Consider the following 22923-nt stretch of genomic DNA (forward strand, 5'->3'; position numbering starts at 1 on the left):
CTGCAGGGGTGACTGGTGCACTTCACAAAATAGATGGCATCATGAGGAAAGAAAATGATGTGGATATATTGAAGTAACATCACAAGACTTCAGTCAGAAAGTTAAAGCTTGGTCATAAATGGGTCTTCCAAATGGACAATGAGCCCAAGCATACTTCCAAAGTTGTGGCAAAATGGCTTAAGGACAACAAAGTTAAGGTATAGGAGTGGCCATCACAAAGCCCTGACCTTAATCCTATAGACAATTTGTGGGCAGAACTGGAAAAGCGCGTGTGAGCAAGGAGGCCTACAAACCTGACTCAGTTACACCAGCTCTGTCAGGAGGAATGGGCCAAAATTCACCCAACTTATTGTGGGAAGCTTGTGGAAAGCTACCCAAACTCAAGTTAAACAATTTAAAGGCAATGCTACCACATACTAATTGAGTATGTAAACTTCTGACGCACCGGGAATGTGATGAAAGAAATAAAAGCTTAAATAAAATCACTCTACTATTATTCTGACATTTCACATTCTTAAAGTAAAGTTGTGATCCTAATTGACCGAAAACAGGGAATTTTTACGATAATTAAATGTCAGGAATTGTGAAAAACTGAGTTTAAATGTATTTGGCTAAGGTGTATGTAAACTTCGGACTTCAACTCTATCTATCTATCTACAGTATATAATTATCTACAGTGGCAAGAAAAAGTATGTGAACCCTTTGGAATTGCCTGGATTTCTGCATAAATTGGTCATAAAATGTGATCTGATCTTCATCTAAGTCACAACAATAGACAATAACTAATAACACACAATAACTAATAACACACCAATTATTGTATTTTTATTTTCTATATTGAATACATTATTTAAACATTCACAGTGTAAGTTAGAAAAAGTATGTGAACCCCCGAGCTGACTCCTGAGTCAGGAGTCAGCTAACCTGGAGTCCAATCAATGAGACGAGATTGGAGATATTGTTTAGAGCTGCCCTGCCCTATAAAAAACACTCACAAAATTTGAGTTTGCTATTCACAAGAAGCATTGCCTGATGTGAACCATGTCTTGAACAAATGAGATCTCAGAAGACCTAAGATTATGAATTGTTGACTTACAGCTGGAAAGGTTTACACAAGTATCTCTAAAAGCCTTGATGTCCATGGTAAGACAAATTGTATATAAATGGAGAAAGTTCAGCACTGTTGCTACTCTCCCTAGGAGTGGCAGTCCTGCAAAGATGACTGCAAGAGCACAGAGCAGAATACTCAATGAGGTTAATAAGAATCGTAGAGTGACTCTAAACACTAAACAAGAATGGTGCTCATGGGAGGACACCACGGAAGAAGCCATTGCTGTCAACAAAAAAAAAACATTGCTGCACGTCTGAAGTTCGCAAAAGAGCACCTGGTTGTTTCACAGCGCTACTGGAAAAAATATTCTGTGGACCGATGAAACTAAAGTTGAGTTGTTTGGAAGGAACACACAACACTATGTGAGGAGAAAAATAAGGCACAGCACACCAACGTGAAAACCTCATCCCAGCTATAAAGTGGTGGATGGAGAATCATGGTTTGGACAGTTTGCTATCATCGACGGAAAAATGAATTCCCAAGTTTATCAAGACATTTAGCAGGAAAATGTAAGGCTATCTGTCCGCCAATTGAAGCTCGGTGATGCAACAGGACATTCACCCAAAACACAGATGTAAATAAACAACAGAATGGCTTCAACAGAAGAAAATACGCCTTCTGGAGAGTCCTGACCTCAACCCGATTGAGATGCTGTGGCATGACCTCAAGAGTACGGTTCACACCAGACATCCCAAGAATATTGCTGAACTGAAACAGTTTTGTAAAGAGGAATGGTCCAATATTCCTCCTGACCGTTGTTCAGGTCTGATCCGCAACTACAGAAAAAGTTTGGTTGAGGTTATTACTGCCAAAGGAGGGTCAACCAGTTATTAAATCCAAGGGTTCACAAACTTTTTCCACCCTGGACTGTGAATGTTTACACAGTGTGTTCAATTAAGACATGATATAATTGTTTGTGTTTTATTAGTTTAAGCAGACTGTGTGTGTCTATTGTTGTGACTTAGATGAAGATAAGATCAAATTTGATGACCAATTTGTGCAGAACTACAGGTAATTCCAAAGGGTTCACATACTTTTTCTTGCCACTGTACCTATCCATTTAGTACAATCAAGGTATGCCAATTCACATCTATTTATAAAGAAATACAACAAATCACAAGTTTGTTGTATTGAATGAAGAACACATAGTTGTTAAAGAACTCTGTTTGGGGCCGAGAAATTCAATGGCAGTACAGTACTCCCCTGGAAAAGCAAATGCCTTTTGTATGTTTGTCAGTTTCCCAGCACATGTAAGGATGTTTAGTTTTAAGTGTGGTAGAAATAAAACATAAAATAAGTTAACTTGATATTACAATCTTAGTTTAGAAACAAACATTCGAAAAGTGCAGCAAGCATTTTGTGATGAGTTTTACTTCCACATATAAACTGGAGTTTGGGTCATTTAGTCAGCTGTGAACATTACAGTTGTGTGTATTTATACTATGACATAGAATCAGTAGTGTAAAAGGCAATGGCAAGCATTATACTAAGTAAAAACACAGTGACCCTCAACTACAGCCTATCTATCATTCAGTAGTATACAATCAGAACAAATCTATCTTGTTTGCTGCTGCTGGCTAAAAATATTAATTTCCAAAGGAATCAAGTCAAAGGCTCTGAAGTCTATGTTCACAGATAGTTCTGAATATGTTCACAAATCCGAGGAACCCATTTTATGTAGCAAATTAACAACTGGCAAGAAGCAGAATATGGAAGACCAGTGCTTTTTCAAATTCTCGTAAGGAACACACAAAGCGTTAAGCGTTCCAAAATACATTAAGAGATAATATTAATTAATAACACGGAACCCAAACCGGCTGCGCCATTGTGCATACATTTATTTTGCCCCCCCACACCAAACGCGATCACGACACGCAGGTTAAAATATCAAAACAAACTCTGAACCAATTATATTAATTTGGGGACAGGTCGAAAAGCATTAAACATGTATGGCAATTTAGCTAGTTAGCTTGCACTTGCTAGCTAACGTTAATTTGTCCTATTTAGCTAGCTTGCTGTTGCTAGCTAATTTGTCCTGGGATATAAACATTGAGTTGTTATTTTACCTGAAATGCACAAGGACCTCTACTCCAATAATTAATCCACACATAAAACGGCCAACCGAATCGTTTCTAGTCATCTCTCCTCCTTCCAGGCTTTCTCATCTTTGAACTTATATGGTGATCGCATCTAAACTTTCATTGTATTACCATGACAACCGGCAACAAAGTTCGTCTTTCAATCACCCACGCGGGTATAACCAATGAGGAGATGGCAGAGGCAGGACTTTCAGCGCGATCTGCGTCAGAAATAGGAATGACTTCTATTTTAGACAGCCCTTGGCAACGCAGACACTCGTTGGGGCGCGCGAGCAGTGTGGGTGCAATAATTGAATAAAATTGATTTCTAAATTGATTTTACGACGCTCGCGCACGCGACGTGTCCGGTCAGCATGTAAGGAACACATTTCTCCCTATAAGGCACAGTGATACACAGTAAATCTCAGGTCAAAACCAAAATACTGCCAATGTTGAAAAGTTACAGAAAAGGCACAAACAGTTCCTTAGGGAATATGAAGTCCGTTTCAAAACGTGATACTGTTGGCATTAGCTTGTACTTGACGTCTTAGTAGAAAAAGAGAAGAAAAACATTTGCAAGTGGCCCATGCATCAAAACGCAGGCAATTCCACTTAGCAGTAAAGAAATGTATATGAGTCTCAGGTGACCAAAGACCAGACAAGGGGCTCCACTAAAAGGAACGGACCATGTCATCATACAGTGACAGAATATACAAAAAGAAACATACTTCAGAAGGCAAAAAGAGTTTAAGACTTCCCAGAGAGAATGTTGGAAGATTTGTCAGGCCATTCTTCGATTGGACTGATCTCGATGGGGTCGAACTGGGGGAAGACCACGAAACACAGCCTCTGTGCCACGTAGGTTGCTGACTCTGTGAGAAAACAGGGCCCACTTTTAGCATCACATCAAGGTGTCTGACCAGACAACTAAAATATGATTCCTTTTAAATGCCATATATCTGGGTCTACTGAAATAAAGAATGGTTTGATACTTGTCATATACAGTATACAGGGTTTAGGGATGTTGGATACTATTAAACACTTGGTTGAATTTGAATTCAGAAATTCAGACACGTTTGGGGAAAAGTAAGAGCCCGTGATTATTAAGACAAACATGCATTTGCAGGATTGAAGAGGACACCCACCTATGAAGTCATAGATACACTTTGGCTTGGACTTCCAGTGCACCCCCAGGAAATAGACTGGTACACCAGTGAGCATGATGACCAGCCCAACACCACACACCACTGGCTCAGAGTACAGACTGAAGCCCAGCAACATGGCCCAGAACATCAGGTAGGTGACAGGGACAAGGAGGTTTACCTGATGAGCAGGGATGAGAACAGATTCATTTTTATAATGGAGAGAGTGTCACGTGCCGCTCCACCTTTCAATGAATAAGTAGGTGAGAACAGGTTCAATGTATTGCTGTAGTTTGCTCTTATTTGTCAATTACTGTGTCAATCATTTAACTGACATCTTGCTATATAAAAACAGTTGTAAACTTTACAGAAATGTCAGAGGGGCCATGATTGAACCATGAGCGGAGTAATAATACCTTAATTGGTCTGTAAAGTTTGGGCTTCTTCCATCGGTAGTAGAGCAGGCCTGCGATGGTGACTCCATAGGAGAGGTAGTTGATGAAGGACACATAGTTGATCAGGTTGTGTGTCTCTCCTATACACAGGATTACAATGGTGGCAGTACACTGCAAGACAAAGAGAGAGAGAAAGGGAGTGAGAGAGATAAATAGACAAGAGACAGACAGGGGGAAGGAGGAGAGAGAAGAGAGGTGAGGACAACTGATAAATACCTGAGTGAGGTATGGAATACAGAGGAAGCCTACCGTAGACAGTGGTTAAGGGATGTAACAGCGGCATTGAGTTGGCCAGTGAGTGTGCACTAGAAATAGTAGAATAGAATAGTAGAAATTAAGTATTTGTTTCTTACACAGCAGAGGAGAGCTGGGATGGGGGTGCAGTTCTTAAAGTGGATCATGGCCAGCAAGCTGGGTAGATGTCCCTCTCTGGCCCCAGAGAAACACAATCTAGAAAGACCCATAAAAATATAGAGGACGTAAAGACCCATGTACAATCATTTAACGAACTTTAAAAACATGCATGCACCTCCGTTTCCAGGACGTATCTCAATCCAAAGGCAGCATCCTTGTGGATTGTGACACAGCCTAGAGGACATTCCCAGGGTTGAGCTCCTCAACTCTATTCCACATCAGGTAACACATCAGGTATCCAAGATGGCGTAGCAGTCAGACATCTTTGTCTTGTCTCGTCCCATGTGCATATATATTTTTCTTCGCATCTTTTTAATATTTTTCCTAAACCTCAACTTCAAAATACTCTCCTGCAACCTGCCTCACCCAATGTGGTGTGGATCTGTTTTTGTTTTTTCCTAAAGTATTTCTATTTACCTCTGAACTAGAATACCTCAACTGAAGCTAGCTAGCTAACTAGCTACCAGCTATCAGTCAGCTAACCACTGCTAGCGGTCATCAGCTAACCTTTAGCTCGGAAAGCTCTCGCCAGTTCGTACAACGCGTTTCAAACCAGAGCATACCGGACCTATTTTTCTCTCCATACCACTGATTTCCTTCCACAAACTCTGAACCTTTTCATCTGGATCATCACAGCTAGCTAACCGCAACCCGGGTTGACTACTACTGGCTAAAGTTTTTGTCCCGGAGCTAGCACCAACTAGCCTGGGGCTAGCCCATGCTAGACCCATCTCCCGGCTCACTCCTGGGCTACAATATCCGGACCCCTTCTACTGCCGGTACGGGGCACGGAACCCCACCGTTCCTCTACGACTGGAATACTGACATAATCTTCCCGAGGATTCCAACAGGCCCCTCAAGCGCAACGTCCGCTGAAGGCCCATTCTGCTAACCTGCTAGGCCTGCTTGCTACCTAGAGCTACTTGGAACCCTACTAACTCCACGACTGGTCTATCGACGTCACTGTAAGCAGAGGCAAAAACAGACTTACCCCCATCGCGACGTCCCCCAAAGGCTAACCTCCTAGCCCCGGTCAACTAACTGCTAGCTTGCCTGCCCCGGTCTGCTAACTGCTAGCCCCTGCTAACTGTTTGCTTGCTAAACCAGTCTGCAAACTGCTAGCTTTCCAGACCCAGTCTGCTAACTGCTAGCTTGTTTAGCCCCGGCCTGCTAACTGTCTGAATCGCCGTGTCCCCAGTCAGCCCAACCACTCACTGGACCCATATGTTCACTTGGCTACGCATGCCTCTCTCTAATATCAATATGCCTCGTCCATTACTGTCCTGGTTAGTGATTACTGTCTTATTTCACTGTAGAGCCTCTAGCCCTGCTCAATATGCCTTAACCAACCATGTTGTCACACCTCCTACATATGCGATGGCATCACCTGGTTTAAACGTCTCTAGAGACTATATCTCTCTCTCATCATTACTCAATGCCTAGGTTTACCTCCAATGTACTCACATCCTACCATATCTTTGTCTGTACACTATGCCTTGAATCTATGCTATCGTGCCCAGAAACCTGCTCCTTTTACTCTCTGTTCCGAACGTGCTAGACGGCCAGTTTGTATAGCATTTAGCCGTACCCTTATCCTACTTCTCCTCTGGTGATGTAGAGGTTAATACAGGTCCTGCAGTGCCTAGCTCCACTCCCACTCCCCAGGTGCTCTCATTTGTTGACGTCTGTAACCGTAAAAGCCTTGGTTTCATGCATGTTAACATTAGAAGCCTACTCCCTAAGTTTATTTTACTCACTGCTTTAGCACACTCTGCTAAACCGGATGTCTTAGCCGTGTCTGAATCCTGGCTTAGGAAAACCACCAAAAAATCTCCATCGCTAACTAACATTTTCCACCAAGATAGAACTGCCAAAGGGGGCGGTGTCGCAATCTACTGCAAAGATAGCCTGCAGAGTTCTGTATTACTATCCAAGTCTGTACCCAAACAATTCGAGCTTCTACTTCTAAAAATTCACCTTTCCAGAAACAAGTCTCTCACTGTTGCCGTTTGCTATAGACCTCCCTCTGCCCCCAGCTGTGCCCTCGATACCATATGTGAATTGATTGCCCCCCATGTATCTTCTGAGCTCGTGCTACTAGGTGACGTAAACATGCTTAACACCCCGGCCATCCTACAATCCAAGCTTGATGCCCTCAATCTCACACAAATTATCAATGAACCTACCAAGTACAACTCCAAATCCGTAAACACGGGCACCCTCATAGATGTCATCCTAACTAACTCGCCCTCCAAATACACCTCTGCTGTTTTCAATCAAAATCTCAGCGATCACTGCCTCACTGACTGCATCCGTAATGGGTCTGCGACCAAACGACCACCCCTCATCACTGTCAAACGCTCTCTAAAACACTTCTGCGAGCAGGCCTTTCTAATCGACCTGGCTGGGGTATCCTGGAATGACATTGACCTCATCCCGTCAGTAGATGATGCCTGGCTATTCTTTAAAAGTGCCTTCCTCACCATCTTAAATAAGCATGCCCCATTCATGCCCCATGCCCCAAAAACATACTGGGGCGTTCTGCATTAGCATCGAACAGCCCCCGTGATATGCAACTTTTCAAGGAAGTTAGGAACAAATATACACAGGCAGTTAGGAAAGCTAAGGCTTTTTCAAACAGAAATTTGCATCCTGTAGTACTAACTCAAAAAAGTTTTGGTACACTGTAAAGTCCATGGAGAATAAGAGCACCTCCTCCCAGCTGCCCACTGCTCTGAGGCTAGGAAACACTGTCACCACTGATAAATCCACTATAATTGATCATTTCAATAAGCATTTCTCCACAGCTGGCCATGCTTTCCACCTGGCTACCCCGGTCAACTGCCCGGCACCCTCCACAGCAACCCGCCAAAGCCCCCACCATTTCTCCTTTACCCAAATCCAGATAGCTGATGTTCTAAAATAGCTGCAAAATCTGGACCCCTACAAATCAGCCGGGCTAGGCAATCTGGACCCTCTCTTTCTAAAAATTACCTGCCAAATTGTTGCAACCCCTATTACTGGCCTGTTCAACCTCTTTCGTATTGTCTGAGATTCCCAAAGATTGGAAAGCTGCCGCGGTCATCCCCCTCTTCAAAGAGGGAGACACTAGACCCAAACAGACCTATATCTATCCTACCCTGTCTTTCTAAGGTCTTCGAAAGCCAAAACAGATTACCGACCATTTCGAATCCCACCGTACCTTCTCCGCTATGCAATCTCGTTTCAGAGCTGGTCATGGGTGCACCTCAGCCCCGCTCAAGGTCCTAAACGACATCATTACTGTGCAGCCATATTCATCGACCTGGCCAAGGCTTTCGACTCTGTCAATCACCACATTCTTATTGACAGACTCGACAGCCTTGGTTTCTCAAATGATTGCCTCGCCTGGTTTACCAACTACTTCTCTGATAGAGTTCAGTGTGTCAAATCGGAGGGCCTGTTGTCCAGACCTCTGGCAGTCTCTATGGGGTTGCCACAGGGTTCAGTCCTCGGGCCGACTCTCTTCTCTGTATACATCAATGTTCTCATTCCAGACTCACATTCAGCATCTCCAATCCAAAATTAAATCTAGAATTATAACTATATCGCAACAAATCATCCTTCACTCATGCTGCCAAACATACCCTTGTAAAACTGACCATCCTACCGATCCTTGACTTCGGTGATGTCATCTATAAAATAGCTTCCAACACTCTACTCAACAAACTGGATGCAGTCTATCACAGTGCCATCCGTTTTGTCACCAAAGCCCCATACACTACCCACTATTGCGACCTGTACGCTCTCGTTGGTTGGCCCTCGCTTCATACTCGTCTCCAAACCCACTGACTACAGGTTATCTTACAAGTCTCTGCTTGATAAAGCCCCGCCTTATCTCAGCTCACTGGTCACCATACTAGCACCCACTCGCAGCACACGCTCCAGCAGGTATATCTCACTGGTCACCCCCAAAGATAATTCTTCCTTTGGTCGTCTTTCCTTCCAGTTCTCTGCTGCCAATGACTGGAACGAACTGCAAAAAATCTCTGAAGCTGGAGACTCATATCTCCCTCACTAGCTTTATGCGCCAGCTGTCAGAGCAGCTCACAGATCACTGCACCTGTACATAGCCCATCTATCTACCTACCTCATCCCCACACTGTATTTATTTATCTTGCTCCTTTGCACCCCAGTATCACTACCTGCACATTCATCTTCTGCACATCTACCATTCCAGTGTTTTAATTGCTATATTGTAATTACTTCGCCACCATGGCCTATTTATTGCCTTAACTCCCTTATCTTACCTCATTTACACTCACTGTATAAAGACTTTTTGTTTTCTTTTGTTCTACTGTATTATTGACTGTTTTGTTTATCCCATGTGTTGTTGTATGTGTCAAAGTGCTATGCTTTATCTTGGCCAGGTCGCAGTTGCAAATGAGAACTTGTTCTCAACTAGCCTACCTGGTTAAATAAAGGTGGAACATTTAAAAAAAGAAATGTAAGCAGTAGAATCAGATGTTTCTTTTTTAAGATAAAAATACACCTTATTGAACAGCAGGGATAACACAAGCAACACAAACATAGGCACAGACACATGCATACACACACATACACGTGGATTTTGTGTTGTGGTTTTGGAGTAGGAGCCCGAGGGCACACAGTGTGTTGTGAAATCTGTTATAAATGTATTGTAATTAGCTGCCTTGGCAGCAGCTAATGGGGATCCAAAATAAATACAAATACCTTGAGGAGGTGAAGAGGTAGCCGTTGATGCCTCCGAACGTGGACAAGGCTACCGAGATGGGCATAATGACAGAGAACATCCCCAGGAGCTTCTCTCCAAACGTCTGCAGCAGCACAAGGTTTATACATTTAGGACAAAAAACAAGCCTTGAATAGAGAAAGTATTTTTAATAAATTAATGGCATCTTTATGTGAACATGCGTTGTGTTGAACATTCATTAAAGGTCAATACATCAAATAATGACACCATTAAAGTACAGTACTCCAGGCAATATTTGTCGTGTTGTAAAGCAAAGCGAACAGCGTTACTCACGACGGCCACAGCGTTGGAAGAGAGCAGCTCCTCGGGTGACATGGCGGAGAAGTAGGCGATGTTGGTGAGCGTGTACACAAAGGTCACCAATGGAATTGAGATGTAAATGGCACGAGGTAGGTTCCTGATGAGGTAATCCACATGGTACAAAGCCTACTGATGAGTTCATCCACAAACTACTGATGAGTTCATCCACAAGGTACACAAACTACTGATGAGTTCATCCACAAGGTACAAAAACTACTGATGAGGTAATCCACAAGGTACATAACCTACTGATGAGGTAATCCACACGGTATAAAAACTACTGATAAAGACATCCACAAGGTACACAAAGTACTGATGAGGTAATCCACATAGCATACAAACCATGCAATCAACACAGTCTCATAAATCATGCATTGTTGGGGAAGTAAGAAGGCAGCTGACATGCAATATACATTATATATACACAAAAGTATGTGGACACCCCTTCAAATGATTGGATTTGGCTATTTCAGCCACACCCGTTTCTGCCCTGCCCTAGCTTCATGAAATGGGTTTCCATGGCCGAGCAGCCTAAGATCACCATGCGCAATGCCAAGCGTCGGCTGGAGTGGTGTAAAGCTCGCTGCCATTGGACTCTGGAGCAGTGGAAACACGTTCTCTGGAGTGATGAATCATGCTCCACCATCTGGCAGTCCGACAGCTGAATCTGGGTTTGACGGATGCCAGGAGAACGCTACCTGCCCCGAAGCAGGACAACTGTAAAGTTTGGTGGAGGAGGAATAATGGCCTGGGGCTGTTTTTCATTGTTTGATTAGGCCCCTTACTTCCAGTGAAGGAAAATCTAAACACTACAGCATACAATAGCATTCTAGATGATTCTGTGCAACATTTTGGTGAAGGCCCTTTCCTGTTTCAGCATAAAATTTCCCCTGTGCACAAAGCGAGGTTCATACAGAAATGGTTTGATCGGTGTGGAAGAACCTGAATGGTCTGCAATTGACTGGGCTGAATGGAAGCAAGTCACCACAACAATGTTCCAACATCTAGTGGAAAGCCTTCCCAGAAGAGTGGAGGATGTTATAGCAGCAAAGAGGATACCAACTCCATAATAATGGCCATGATTTTGTAATGAGTGGTTCGACGAGCAAGTGCCGACATACTTTTGATCATGTAGTGTACTTTATCTTGTGTATATAAAAAAATATAACTCTTTATATATATTTATTTTGCATTATATCACTTACATTTCTTATCACTATTTTAATTGATATACCACTGCAAGATCACAACATACAACTGTGCATCGCCCCACAATGCTTGCTTTCATGCCGGACTGGTTATACAGTACACAGCATTGGATAGATAATTGCGAATAAAATAGAATAGAATGCAAAGTAAAATAATGTTTGGTGAACCAGAAGCTCACCTTCGCGGTTCAACCACTTCCTCTGTGACATAGTTCAGGAAGTTCCATCCACTGAAGGCGAAAGAGGCCTGGAGGAAAGCCAGAGCGATCTGCCCAACTGAGGGAGTCCTGCTGAACTCAAAAGCCACATGAGGCGTCAGTCCCTCGTAGTTGCCTGAAGGGATACAAATTCACCATCAATGTCGAGGTGATGTTTTAGGGAATTAGCATGATAGCCTCTTTGATCAATAAAAACGGGTAAATATTACAGACGTGCAAGTTCCTATTGGTTTGTTGAAGGTGCTATTAACCTTCGGCACCTGGATCATGTTCAGTAGGCATATAATGGAAGAAAGCAGTCCGAAACTGGGAGGTATTATCTGAACTTGCTAAATAAGAAACCCTCATTTTCGCTTTCAGTCACAAAACGTCTTGCTACAGTGTGCATTAATGAAGATAATTCTATAGAGAAGGTGAGTGTGTGTCTCACCCTTGCAGATCTGCACCAGGCCGACCACTATGATGAGACCCAGGGCCGCCAGCTTCCCCACCGTGAACACATCCTGGATCCTGGTGGCCAGACGCACACTAGAGCAGTTCACCCAGGTCAGGAACACTGCAAACACACATGCACACACAATACTTTTAAGCGTTTCATTGAGAAAACAAAATACTATTTAAACCCTAAACCCAAGTTATGTACAATCCTAGAGGTGGGCACATTGTTTCACCTCATCCATCACTGTCATTGGCTCGCCTCTCTCTCTCATGGTGGCCTGGCTCTCCCAGACAAAGGGGAGCTGTCAAGGCCACCAAAACAAACCGCTTCCAACGCAACAGAACAAAATCCAGAAAGGAAAGGTGGGCAGGTCCCTCCAGGTCATTGGCATCCAGTTCCCCAAAAACAAGTGTGAATAATGTCCTCTAAAAGCAGGGATTACACGCGAAAAAAAACCTGTTGTTTCACCTCATGGGTCATAACGCTGTTGGCTTGTTGGCTTTTCTGCGGCTCACTCATAGTACATTTTGCTCACTCATGGTACAATGGGGTTTGTGTGTGTTTTTTTTCTCTACTTAAGAGGGTTCATTGGAGGTACAGTGCAGGTACTCTTGGGCTTGGTTCCAAGTAATTAGTAATAGTAGCACGACCACATGGTCAATAGAGTGAGGGATGCAACCCAGTGAAAAGCAACACACAAATCACAGGCGACAAAATTGGCTCTAACTTCAACAAATGGGACAGACACTGTACTTGACATTGAAACTGAGGCCTAGGTTCAATCAGATCAAGTGCTACCCAGCAAAAGCAGACACCTGCTTGCGTTAGAAGTTCAGAACGAGAAAGTGTAGGCTATATAGAAATAATAATTGAACTAAATAATGAGAGTTTCTATAGTGTTAATGAAGGTGTAGATTTCATCTCACATTCCAGTGTTCCAGCTTGTACACATGGCTGCATGGGATTTCTGTTAACGCGACTCCATTTTTGGTATAATGCTAGGAGCCAATTGTGGATTTGACAGCTCTAACGCAGTTCCACCTCCGACACTGCCAAAGCAACTGCTATGCCGATGTCTGCTAAAGTGGATCTGATTGAATAGAGCCCTAAGTACAAGTTTCCTCAGGTTTACAGAACTGGCTGCAGTGATGTCATTCTGACGTCTTTATGGCATGACGGTCAGGTTGGTTGTAAAAAAAAATTGATATCTTTTAAGCGAACCAATAAATAAGTCTACAACCAGATAAAAATCTAATATTCTGGAAAAAGAACTGAAAAAGAATTAGGAACCAGAAAGTTAGGTCACCCTGACATCCCATGGCCTAATTTGACCACAGGAATCGTTTGTCCATTGGGATGATTCCCTACATCCTTCAGAAACTCTACACTTCATCGGTCTTTGTTTCCCTAACTTCACTGCCCACTCCTTCCTCCTGTCCCTCCCTTCCAATTTCTATTTGACACACCTATGCATTGTTTTTATATTCCTGTCTCCAACTCTGAAAGTTTTAAAAGACTTCCAGGCAATGGTTATGCAAGAGATATTTCACTCTGTTGTACCAGATAAACTTGAGGTCGAAAGAAACGCACACCTGTTTAGGCGAGGTGCTGGCTAGCGGAGTAGAACACTTGAAAAAGGGAAGGAGAGGCACGCCCTCTAGGAGCTCAGGTGCAGTCATTTAATAACCAACGTTTCGACAGACAAACTGTCTTCATCAGGGTATATTAACAAACACTGCACGTCACTAGTTTATATAGTGTCAAAGGACACACAGAGGTGTCTGTAATCATGGCCCGGGTGTGGCTTGATATCATTGGTTAATTTACAGATATAAATAGAACATATAAAAAACAGAAATGGATAGCATATGATCATAGATACAATTTGGCTGCATAAGCCTGCAAAGATTTACATTGAATAGTAATGAATATAACATGAATAGCTTCAGATCAAAGTCTACCTTGAGACCGAAGGGAGCAAGGGTCTTTAAATTAAAGATCCAGTCAGCCTCTCGTTTTCACAATAAATTGTTGAGGTCACCCCCTCTCCTAGGGAGGGTAACGTGTTCGAAGCCGATATAACGTAGGGACGAAATCGAGTGGTTCCCTTCCAAAAAGTGAGCTGCAACGGGGTACATCAAGTTTTTAGATTTGTACTTCTAATTCGTGCTTCATTTTACCCACATAATATTTACCACAAGGACAAGGTTAAAGACAAATAACTGCTTTAGTAGAGCATGTGATAACACCTTTGATTGGGATCTGTTTCCCTGTTTGGGGGTGTATGAAGGATTTACATTTGTAAGTGCCATTGCACTGAGCACAGCCATTACACTTGTAATTTCCATCTAGTAGAGGCGCAAATAGATGTTGTGCAGGGGTATTTTGGGGTGGTAAATCAGAGTTTACCAATTGTTCTCTGAGGTTTCTGCCCTGCGAGAATACAAACAAAGGAAGGCTCGAAAACACATGACTGATACTGTCATCAGATCTTAGAATGTGCCAATGTTTGTCAACGATTCCCTTAATGAATTTCTTCCGAGCACACTTAATAGCGGGTTGTAAAAACGCAAGAATGCTTCTTTTTGCGAGATCCCAATCAAAGGAAAAATAATGTATTCCATTGAGCTTATTTCAGCCATTACCAGGGTGTGTTTGACAGATAATTTGATAGGTGGTAACTTTAACGGAAAAAAATGACAGGTACAAGAAAGACTATGATCTAGTCGCAGGAGTAAAATGAAAGCAATCAATCCAGCGAGATTAATGTGACAAGTGGATTTTGGAACCCCTCATACACCGGAAATATATGTCTGAAAAAGACATTCTCAGGTGGGGTGCACAGTATATCTTTTTGGGGTTACCTTAATGTTAATTTAACACATTTCCTTTACATAAGTGAGTTCAGGCACAGGAACATGGTACTAACAGAGACAGACTGTTGACAGCAGGCGTGTGGCCATGTAGGGAGGGACACAGTCGGGGAATACAGGCTGAAGGACATAGTTAGAGAAGGTGAGGGCGATGACAGCCAGGGTCGTGGGGTACATGATGAGCACCGCACTCCACAGGAGGAGAAACCTGGGAAGGGAGAAAAACAGTCATATGTCACTGCTTTGGTCCAACTTTGTGTTTTTTAATGAACAATTTGTTTATCGCATAAACTGAACAGTCAATTGAACATTCAACCAACTCTTCTGACCCCCAATACCAAGCAAATCCAACCTTGTGCTGTTTCATAATAAGCTTACAAACTATACACATTGGATGAGAGGTACCTACCCAACAAGGCCTCCGAAAATTTCTGTGACGTAGGAGTAGTCCCCCCCTGACTTGGGGATGGTGACCCCCAGCTCAGCATAGCAGAGGGAACCCAGGGCAGCTATGCAGCCCCCTAGTACCCACACAATCAGTGCTAGACCCACTGAACCCGAGTGCTCTAGAACCCCCTTAGGAGAGATGAAGATTCCAGAACCAATTATGTTCCCTGTGGAGAGGGAGAAGGTATTACTAGAATACACACACACACAAAACAAGCAAAGTGGAAATATTGCTAAAAACAATATGACTATTATAAAATCTTCCTATTTGCAGGTAAATCTTTACAGAAACTGTATCATGTGTTAATCAGTTATGTTGAAAAGGTTTGGGAAACAATAAAGCAGAATAACTTTAGCTGGACTGTTTAGATATATTGGTGTGTGGAAAGGGAGGGATGTGATATCATCTGCTCTGTACACTTCCCCCTGAGCGAGCTGGGGGTTGCTTGCCATAGCCCGTTTTGAGGAGCTAAGAAAAAAAAACGAAACGACATAGCTTTCTCTCTTCAAATATACGTGACAGAAATAAACCTTCTCTGATGATCATCGCAAGTTAACAACATCGTCCATAGAGGACTTCAGAAATGGAACAATCATACTGTTGATGTGAACGAACAGATCAAGCAGTCACACGGTAGGAAGTGATACCATCAAACCCAAGAGGCTTCAACATCAACCACACACATTGTTGAAGTAATACAATGATCTGGATTCCAATATGGCTGTACCATGTCCAAGGGTGTATCAGAAATGGCACCCTGTTGAAAAGTAGTGGCATTATGGAATAGGGTGCAATTTCAGATGCAGATCAAGAGTATCCCAACCAACACATTCAGGGTAGTAGCACAGCAGAAGGCAGCCAAGTAGCACAGACCTTAATTACATAACTGGACATACGTAAATTGTTTACTTATAACTGTCGAGCTCAGTCAAGTCGCCCTCGGGAATTCAATTCAACTCATCTATTACATTATTTCTAGACTCTACCAGCTTTCTCTTTGGTTTGTGACCCTGTCAGAAATGCTGAGACTGGGAGTAGCCTGGTCTCATAGAATAGACGTAACATAGTAAAAGTAAATACGTTTGGTGTGGTTACATAACACAGAAGGCTACTTAAGGGCAAAACTAAAGTAGGGTGGTTGGCCGGGTGTTAATGCGAACATATAGCAACCCAAAGATTGCATGTTCGAATCTCATCATGGACAACTTTAGTATTTTAGCTAATTAACAAATGTTCAACTGCTTACTACTCTTAGCTACTATGAAACTATTTAGCATGTTAGCTAAACCTTCCCCAAACCTTAAGCCTAACCTTAACCACTAGCTTAGTCAACACTAATCACCAAGCTAACGTTAGCATTATCCACCTAGCCAATGTTAGCCACAACAAATTGTAATTGGTAACATATAATATTTTTTGCAAATTCGTAACATATTATACAAATTCTAATTTGTAACATATCATACAAAATGGATAAGGGATGGATTAACATTTACAGAAAAGGTACCTTGAGGAAAATGGGGGATGGTCATGCTTTTTTAATTTCAGTCAAGGGGAGGGTTTAGTATTTTTTTAATCTAGTCCAGAGGAGGGTTATGTCATTTGTAATTGATGAAATTTCTATATTTCTCCGTCTTTTAGAATTCATGGCTTATTAGGCTACATATCGATGTGTGCCCGATGCCGCCCCTCATCTCTGATTCTCAGCGGGGCACGCATAAATAGCCTTCAAGTGCGCCTAAAGGCTATTTAGTGTGGTCTCAATCAAATGATCCATAGACTGTAGACTATAGGCTGCGAAGTGCATGCTCGAGAGAAGCACAGAGCAAAGTCATATTTCTAAGATAGCTGCTGGGATGGTGTAAATACAACTAGGCTGCATTACACACTGCAATGGATATGCCAACCCTGAGCCCCGGCCTGCTCTGCTCTTGCTGATCAAAAACTGTTTTGGGTGCTGTGCTCTGGAGGTCTATAGTGGCAATTCAGGAGGAGAGTCAAAGGCTTCTTCCATTTCTTTTTATTAGGCCTAGTCCAAATAATGCACAATATTGCGTGTGGACTAGCCTATAGCCTATGGTCAACTTTGATAGCTTGCTACTACTATAATAGATTTAATTAAAAACAGTATGTTTATTGCCCATGATGTTTTTATCAGAGTTATTACCGCAAGACGCTACAGATGGTAGTGCGTATGGCCCAGTACATCACTGGGGCTAAGCTTCCTGCCATCCAGGACCTCTACTAGGCAGTGTCAGAGGAAGGCCCTAAAAATGGTCAAAGACTCCAGCCACCCAAATCATAGACTGTTCCTCTATGCTACCGCACAGTAAGTGATACCGGAACGCCAAGTCTAGGTCCAAAAGGCTCCTGAACAGCTTCTACCCCCAATCCATTAGACTGCTAAACAGTTATGGCTACCCGGACTGTTTGCATTGACCCCCTTTTTCACGCTTCTACTACTAGCAAATTATTATCTATGCATAGTGAGTTTACCCCTACCTACATGTACATATTACCTCAATTACCTCGACTAACCTGTACACCTGCACATTGACTTGGTACCGTTACCCCCTGTATATAGCCTTACTATTGTTATTTTATTGTGTTACTTGTGTAGTATTGATTATTTTTGTATATATTTTTTTACTATAGTTTATTATAAAAACTTTTTTTAGCAAATATCTTCGTACTTACTTAACAAAAAATTCTGCATCGTTGGTTAAGGTCTTGTAAGTAAAGCATTTTACGGTAAGGTACACCTGCTGTATTCTTCACATGTGACAAATCAGATTTGATTTGATTTGATATTGACCTCACAATAAGTCAGATTCAAGTAACTTACATTGTGGTGCTGAAACTTGAAGCAGCGGCCGCAGCAACAATCAGTTGGAAATGGACAGCTCATGGTGCTGAAAGTAGGCAAATTCGAGTAGGCATAATTCATTTAAACCATCTTCATTTTAATTAGACTTTACTAACAACAAGAGGGCTTTGTGTTGGAACCTTTTTCTTCCTATTGAAGAAATAAGAGGTAGGCCTACCTGTTTGACAGACAAAATTAGGCTATAGGCTGCTATATCCATAGATTTGTCGGTCAATTCATCCACCCACCATGCACTCTTTAATTAGCCTACTTCTATGTCAGTGAAGGGCTGCTAGGTTAAAACCAAGGCTGCGTTTCAAACTCATAAAATACATACCCCCGTCCACTTGCCTTATGACTTTGGGGGAATGCCTGCGGCCATATTTGTCGTCGGTCCAAGTGATTAGCCAAGCAAGGGAAGTTTGCAACGTAAGCCCCTCATCCCTCGTTTTTCATGGAGTTTGCGAGTGTACAATTATGTTCACTTCGAGGCCTGAAACGCCCCATAATTCAATCCGCGACAATTGCACAAGTTCCAGCTAGGCAGGCTAACGTTAGTCAGCTAATTCATTTGCTAGCTATCACAGAGTAGGCATATATTAATAAATATATGGTTAATATAAGTAGACATGCAATCATAATTGACTGTAGCGCATATAAAGCACGCACAAGCTACCAGTGGCTGAAAACACGAATTTCCGGGCAAGGGCGGTCCATTTAAAATTAATTCCTTCCTCCCTCGCCCCTTGCCCTGCAAGTGTAAACTCGTCAGACGTTATGATATGTCATCAGAAGCATCCATCTAATTTGAGGGCTGAGGGGAGAGGGTGTGTCAGTTAAGTGTTTGGAATGCAGCCCAAGACTCAAATTAAGGGTGTATGAGAGGGTATGCCGTACGCTGCATTTAGACGAGGGATGCAAAAAAACGTCATACCAGTCGGCATAGCCGGACAAGAAAGCAAGAAAGATGTTTAATGCAAAAGCAAGCCAGCACGACGGTATGCGTTACCATTGGGATTTCAGTAAACAAACATTTTAAATAAACATCTGGCAGAAAACAACGCTACGGAAGACGGCAAAGGTTGAAATATTTGGACTCTGGCGGCAAGTCCTATGTACCGTGGCGGCTGAAAGCATTCACGGCCAGCCTCAACGCATTTACTATCGTTCCCTAATCAAAAACAATGACATGCGGTTTGCAGTCAACTGCCTACCTCGTGCCATCTAAACGCAGCAATAAGGTTACATTTTATTAAAGAAGATTTTGAAGAAAATCAAACAGATCCGATTATATAAAGTGATCTACAGTATAACAGTGCTTTGGTCCATGATGCTTTATGCTGGATACAAGCTGTAAAATACCCGGGAAAGACGTGACTTGGATATCATTGTTTAGTTTGTTTGACATTCAAAGGCTGAGCTACAACCTTCTATAGCAAGGAGACAAAAAATTGACTTCACTTGGGATTTAAACTTTTTTTTTTTTACATTTTATTTAACTAGGCACGTCAGTTAAGAACAAATTCTTATTTTCAATGACGCCTAGGAACAGTGGGTTTACCTGCCTTGTTCAGGGGCAGAACGGCAGATTTTTACCTTGTCAGCTCGGGGATTCGATCTTGCAATCTTCCGTTTACTAGTCAGACCCATTGAGTTTTTACACATTTTGTTTTTACATTACAGCCTTTTTCTAAAATGGTAAAAACAAGTAAAAACTGGTTTTCAATGGAAGAAGTTTGGAACCACTTCCTCACATCTTCCTAGAGCTTGCTGCCGGGCCAAACTGAGAAATCGGGGGAGAAGGGAGGTGATTAAGGCCCGCTTGGAGTTTGTCATAAGGCACATAAACGTCTCAGACCATGAGAAACAAGATTCTCTGGTCTGATGAAACCAAGATTGAACTCTTTGGCCTGAATGCCAAGTGTCACGTCTGGAAGAAACCAGGCACCATCCCTACGGTGAAGCATGGTGGTGGCAGTATCATGCTGTGGGGATGTTTTTCAGCAGCAGGGACAGGGAGATTAGTCAGGATCGAGGGAAAGATGAACAGAGCAATGTACAAAGAGATCCTTGATGAAAACCTGCCTCAGAACACTCAGGACCTCAGACTGGGGCAAAGGTTCACCTTCCAACAGGACAATGACCCTAAGCACACAGCCAAGACCATGCAGGATTGGCTCAGCAGCCAGAGCCCGGACTTGAACCCAATCTAACATCTCTGGAGAGACCTGAAAATAGCTATGCAGCAATGCTTCCCATCCAACCTGACAGAGCTTGAGAAGATCTGCAGAGAAGAATGGGAGAAACACCACAAATCAGGTGTTCCAAGCTTGTAGCGTCATAGCCAAGACTTGAGGCTGTAATCAATGCCAAAGGTGCTTCCACAAAGTACTGAGTAAAGGGTCTAAATACTTATGTGATATATCCGTTTTTTTTTAAATGAATTTGCAAAATAATTTTACAAATAAAAGGTTTTGGCTTTGTCATTATGGGGTATTGTGTGTAGATTGATTAATTTTAGAATTAGGCTGTAACGTAACAAAATGTGTAAAAAGTCAAGGGGTCTGAATAGTTTCAGAATGCACTGTAATCCAATTATGTCAATATCACTTGCTTAAGCTAGTCACTTTCTGTGCAATAGAAAATGTTTAAACCCAGACAGCTTTTAGGAAAATACTTGTGACATTCTCTCGTTGGGTTAAGCCACGGAAGAAGAGTAGCCAGCAGTTAAAACTGACATTTTTCTGCATTGGTAGGGCTACTCTGTCTGGGGTGGAAAGGTCGGCCCAACTTTTGAAAGTGCCATGCTCAGATTCCAAATGACGTCTCAGATGTAATTATTTGCAAACAGGGACAGTCTAGTTGCAAACAAGACACACTGATTTGTCATTGGAGAAATATGATAAGATTAACAAATATCTCTCTGTCAATGTTTTGCCTGTAATTACGGTCATTTGTGTGGTATTAAAAAATATTGTGCTAGTATGTAAAATTACGTAGAATTGCATGACTTTTTTATAAACGGCAATGTTTTCTCTGATCTGCAAATACGATGATAGATTCATGCAATGATTATACTATAAAGGAGATCTCTCTACCCCTAATCTTGTCCACGATGGTCTGTGAATCAAAACTCTTGCGTTGCCATGTAATGCTTACAGGACAAAGAACCGTTTCTGTCCAAGAAGGTACGGTAAACATGTTCTCTGCTGTCACCTTTTGTTTTAATTATTATTTTTGGTATGGGGAGGGTCACTTGTTTTTTCCCCAAAGGTTCAGGATTGAAGTAAAATATATTTGTTAAAGGGAGGGCCATCCATTTTCATTTAATTTCTCCATGTAACACTTATTATAAATAATGTTCACTCCCTAATGGACATCCACAAATGAATACATACGAAACTTAACATATCATACTAACTGAAGTGGGTCGGTTTTACATTTACTATGTTACGTCTACCCCTGAGTCCAGGTTGGGGAGTAAGATGTATAACTTTAAAACAACAGGGTGGATGCTAGCATGGGCTTCCTGGTCTGGATTGCTCAACAGTTGGCAGTCTGTACTCGGTCTCTCTTCCACACACACAAGGAGGCAGGAGCCTGATTCAAAGGGATTTCTGACTCTTTGCTCGTGTTTGAGGTCTTAATTCAGGACTGATCTTGATCAAAAACTGCACTAGTGTAACTAACTAAAAGCCACAAGAGTAGGTTGGGGAGTAAATGTAAATTAAAAGCATCACTGTCTGTATAAATGACATAAAGAGCATAGGCCTATTCTTATACAACTTTTAGTTTAATAATCGTTTTACAGTAACCCTGAAACTAAAGTCAGAACATATGTAATTAACAGCCCAGGACTTTCATCAGCAGTCTGGGGCCCTGAATATCAAAACCAACTAAAGTTACATTTATCAGTCATGATAAATATGCCTCTTCCAAACTGTATAGTGGTATTTACCCTACTGTAGGTGTAACTTGGGCCTATATCTTCATTTGCACCCTTCAGCAAGTGGATTAGATTTATTATAGCAGCCCCCTGCCATTTCCTCTGCTTCAGCAGACAATTTCCTTCTGCTTGACAACCAATGTGCTACTAATTAATATATTTTGGCCACGTAAGCATTGAGGTAGACATTTAATGCACATCGATTTCTCATGTAGTCGCACTCGCGAATATAGGATACTGACTTTAATGACACATAACCCATCAATGGAAAACGCATGTTTTCAGCAATTTGGCTGCAAATGGCAAACTTACATCAAAGTTATTTTATCAAATAAAGCCATGACCAAACACCCCCAAGTAATAGATTCTAAAATGCAATACACTTTTACCAACCTTACCTATGATTATTGTACAGGCGCTTAAAAGTCCTATTTCTTTTTTCAGAGTCACTCTATCAGGGATTTCGTCACGCTTGTTGTTCCCATCTTTCAAGATCTTCAGTGCAGCTGCTGGCTCTTGCCGTGAGCAGATACTTCTTTTCCGCTTTTCTCCATCCATGTCTGCGACCATATCAAAGGCTTTCTCGAATTCCTCTCTTGAACTCACACACGGTATTGATGCACACTCAATAGGGTGCGCATGCGCAACAATCTG

The 22923-nt window shown here is 42.2% G+C and overlaps 1 protein-coding gene across 1 annotated transcript; it reads right to left on the minus strand.

The window, feature by feature from the left end:
* Positions 1 to 814: 814 nt before the first annotated feature.
* Positions 815 to 22861, minus strand: LOC109888904 (asc-type amino acid transporter 1-like). Its single transcript, XM_020480059.2, has 11 exons — positions 22668 to 22861; positions 15419 to 15623; positions 15066 to 15217; positions 12128 to 12253; positions 11659 to 11812; positions 10245 to 10368; positions 9932 to 10035; positions 5140 to 5236; positions 4748 to 4897; positions 4335 to 4512; positions 815 to 4061 (listed from the first exon to the last, which is right to left on the minus strand). The coding sequence occupies exons 1-11, from the start codon at positions 22837 to 22839 to the stop codon at positions 3937 to 3939; spliced, it is 1587 nt and encodes a 528-aa protein (XP_020335648.2). The 5' UTR covers positions 22840 to 22861; the 3' UTR covers positions 815 to 3936.
* Positions 22862 to 22923: the final 62 nt, after the last annotated feature.

This window comes from Oncorhynchus kisutch, linkage group LG4 (assembly GCF_002021735.2).
Source record: "Oncorhynchus kisutch isolate 150728-3 linkage group LG4, Okis_V2, whole genome shotgun sequence".
NCBI lineage: Eukaryota > Metazoa > Chordata > Actinopteri > Salmoniformes > Salmonidae > Oncorhynchus > Oncorhynchus kisutch.

What these genes read in the sequence shown, in the direction of transcription:
- LOC109888904 (XM_020480059.2), bottom strand. Translation starts at nt 22,839, where the DNA reads ATGGTCGCAGACATGGATGGAGAAAAGCGGAAAAGAAGTATCTGCTCA. An exon ending in GAAGTGGTTGAACCGCGAAG is followed by an intron (nt 10,369 to 11,658) that starts GTGAGCTTCTGG and finishes TTACCTCATCAG; the next exon opens with GAACCTACCTCGTGCCATTT. An exon ending in TACCTCTTCACCTCCTCAAG is followed by an intron (nt 5,237 to 9,931) that starts GTATTTGTATTT and finishes GGGTCTTTCTAG; the next exon opens with ATTGTGTTTCTCTGGGGCCA.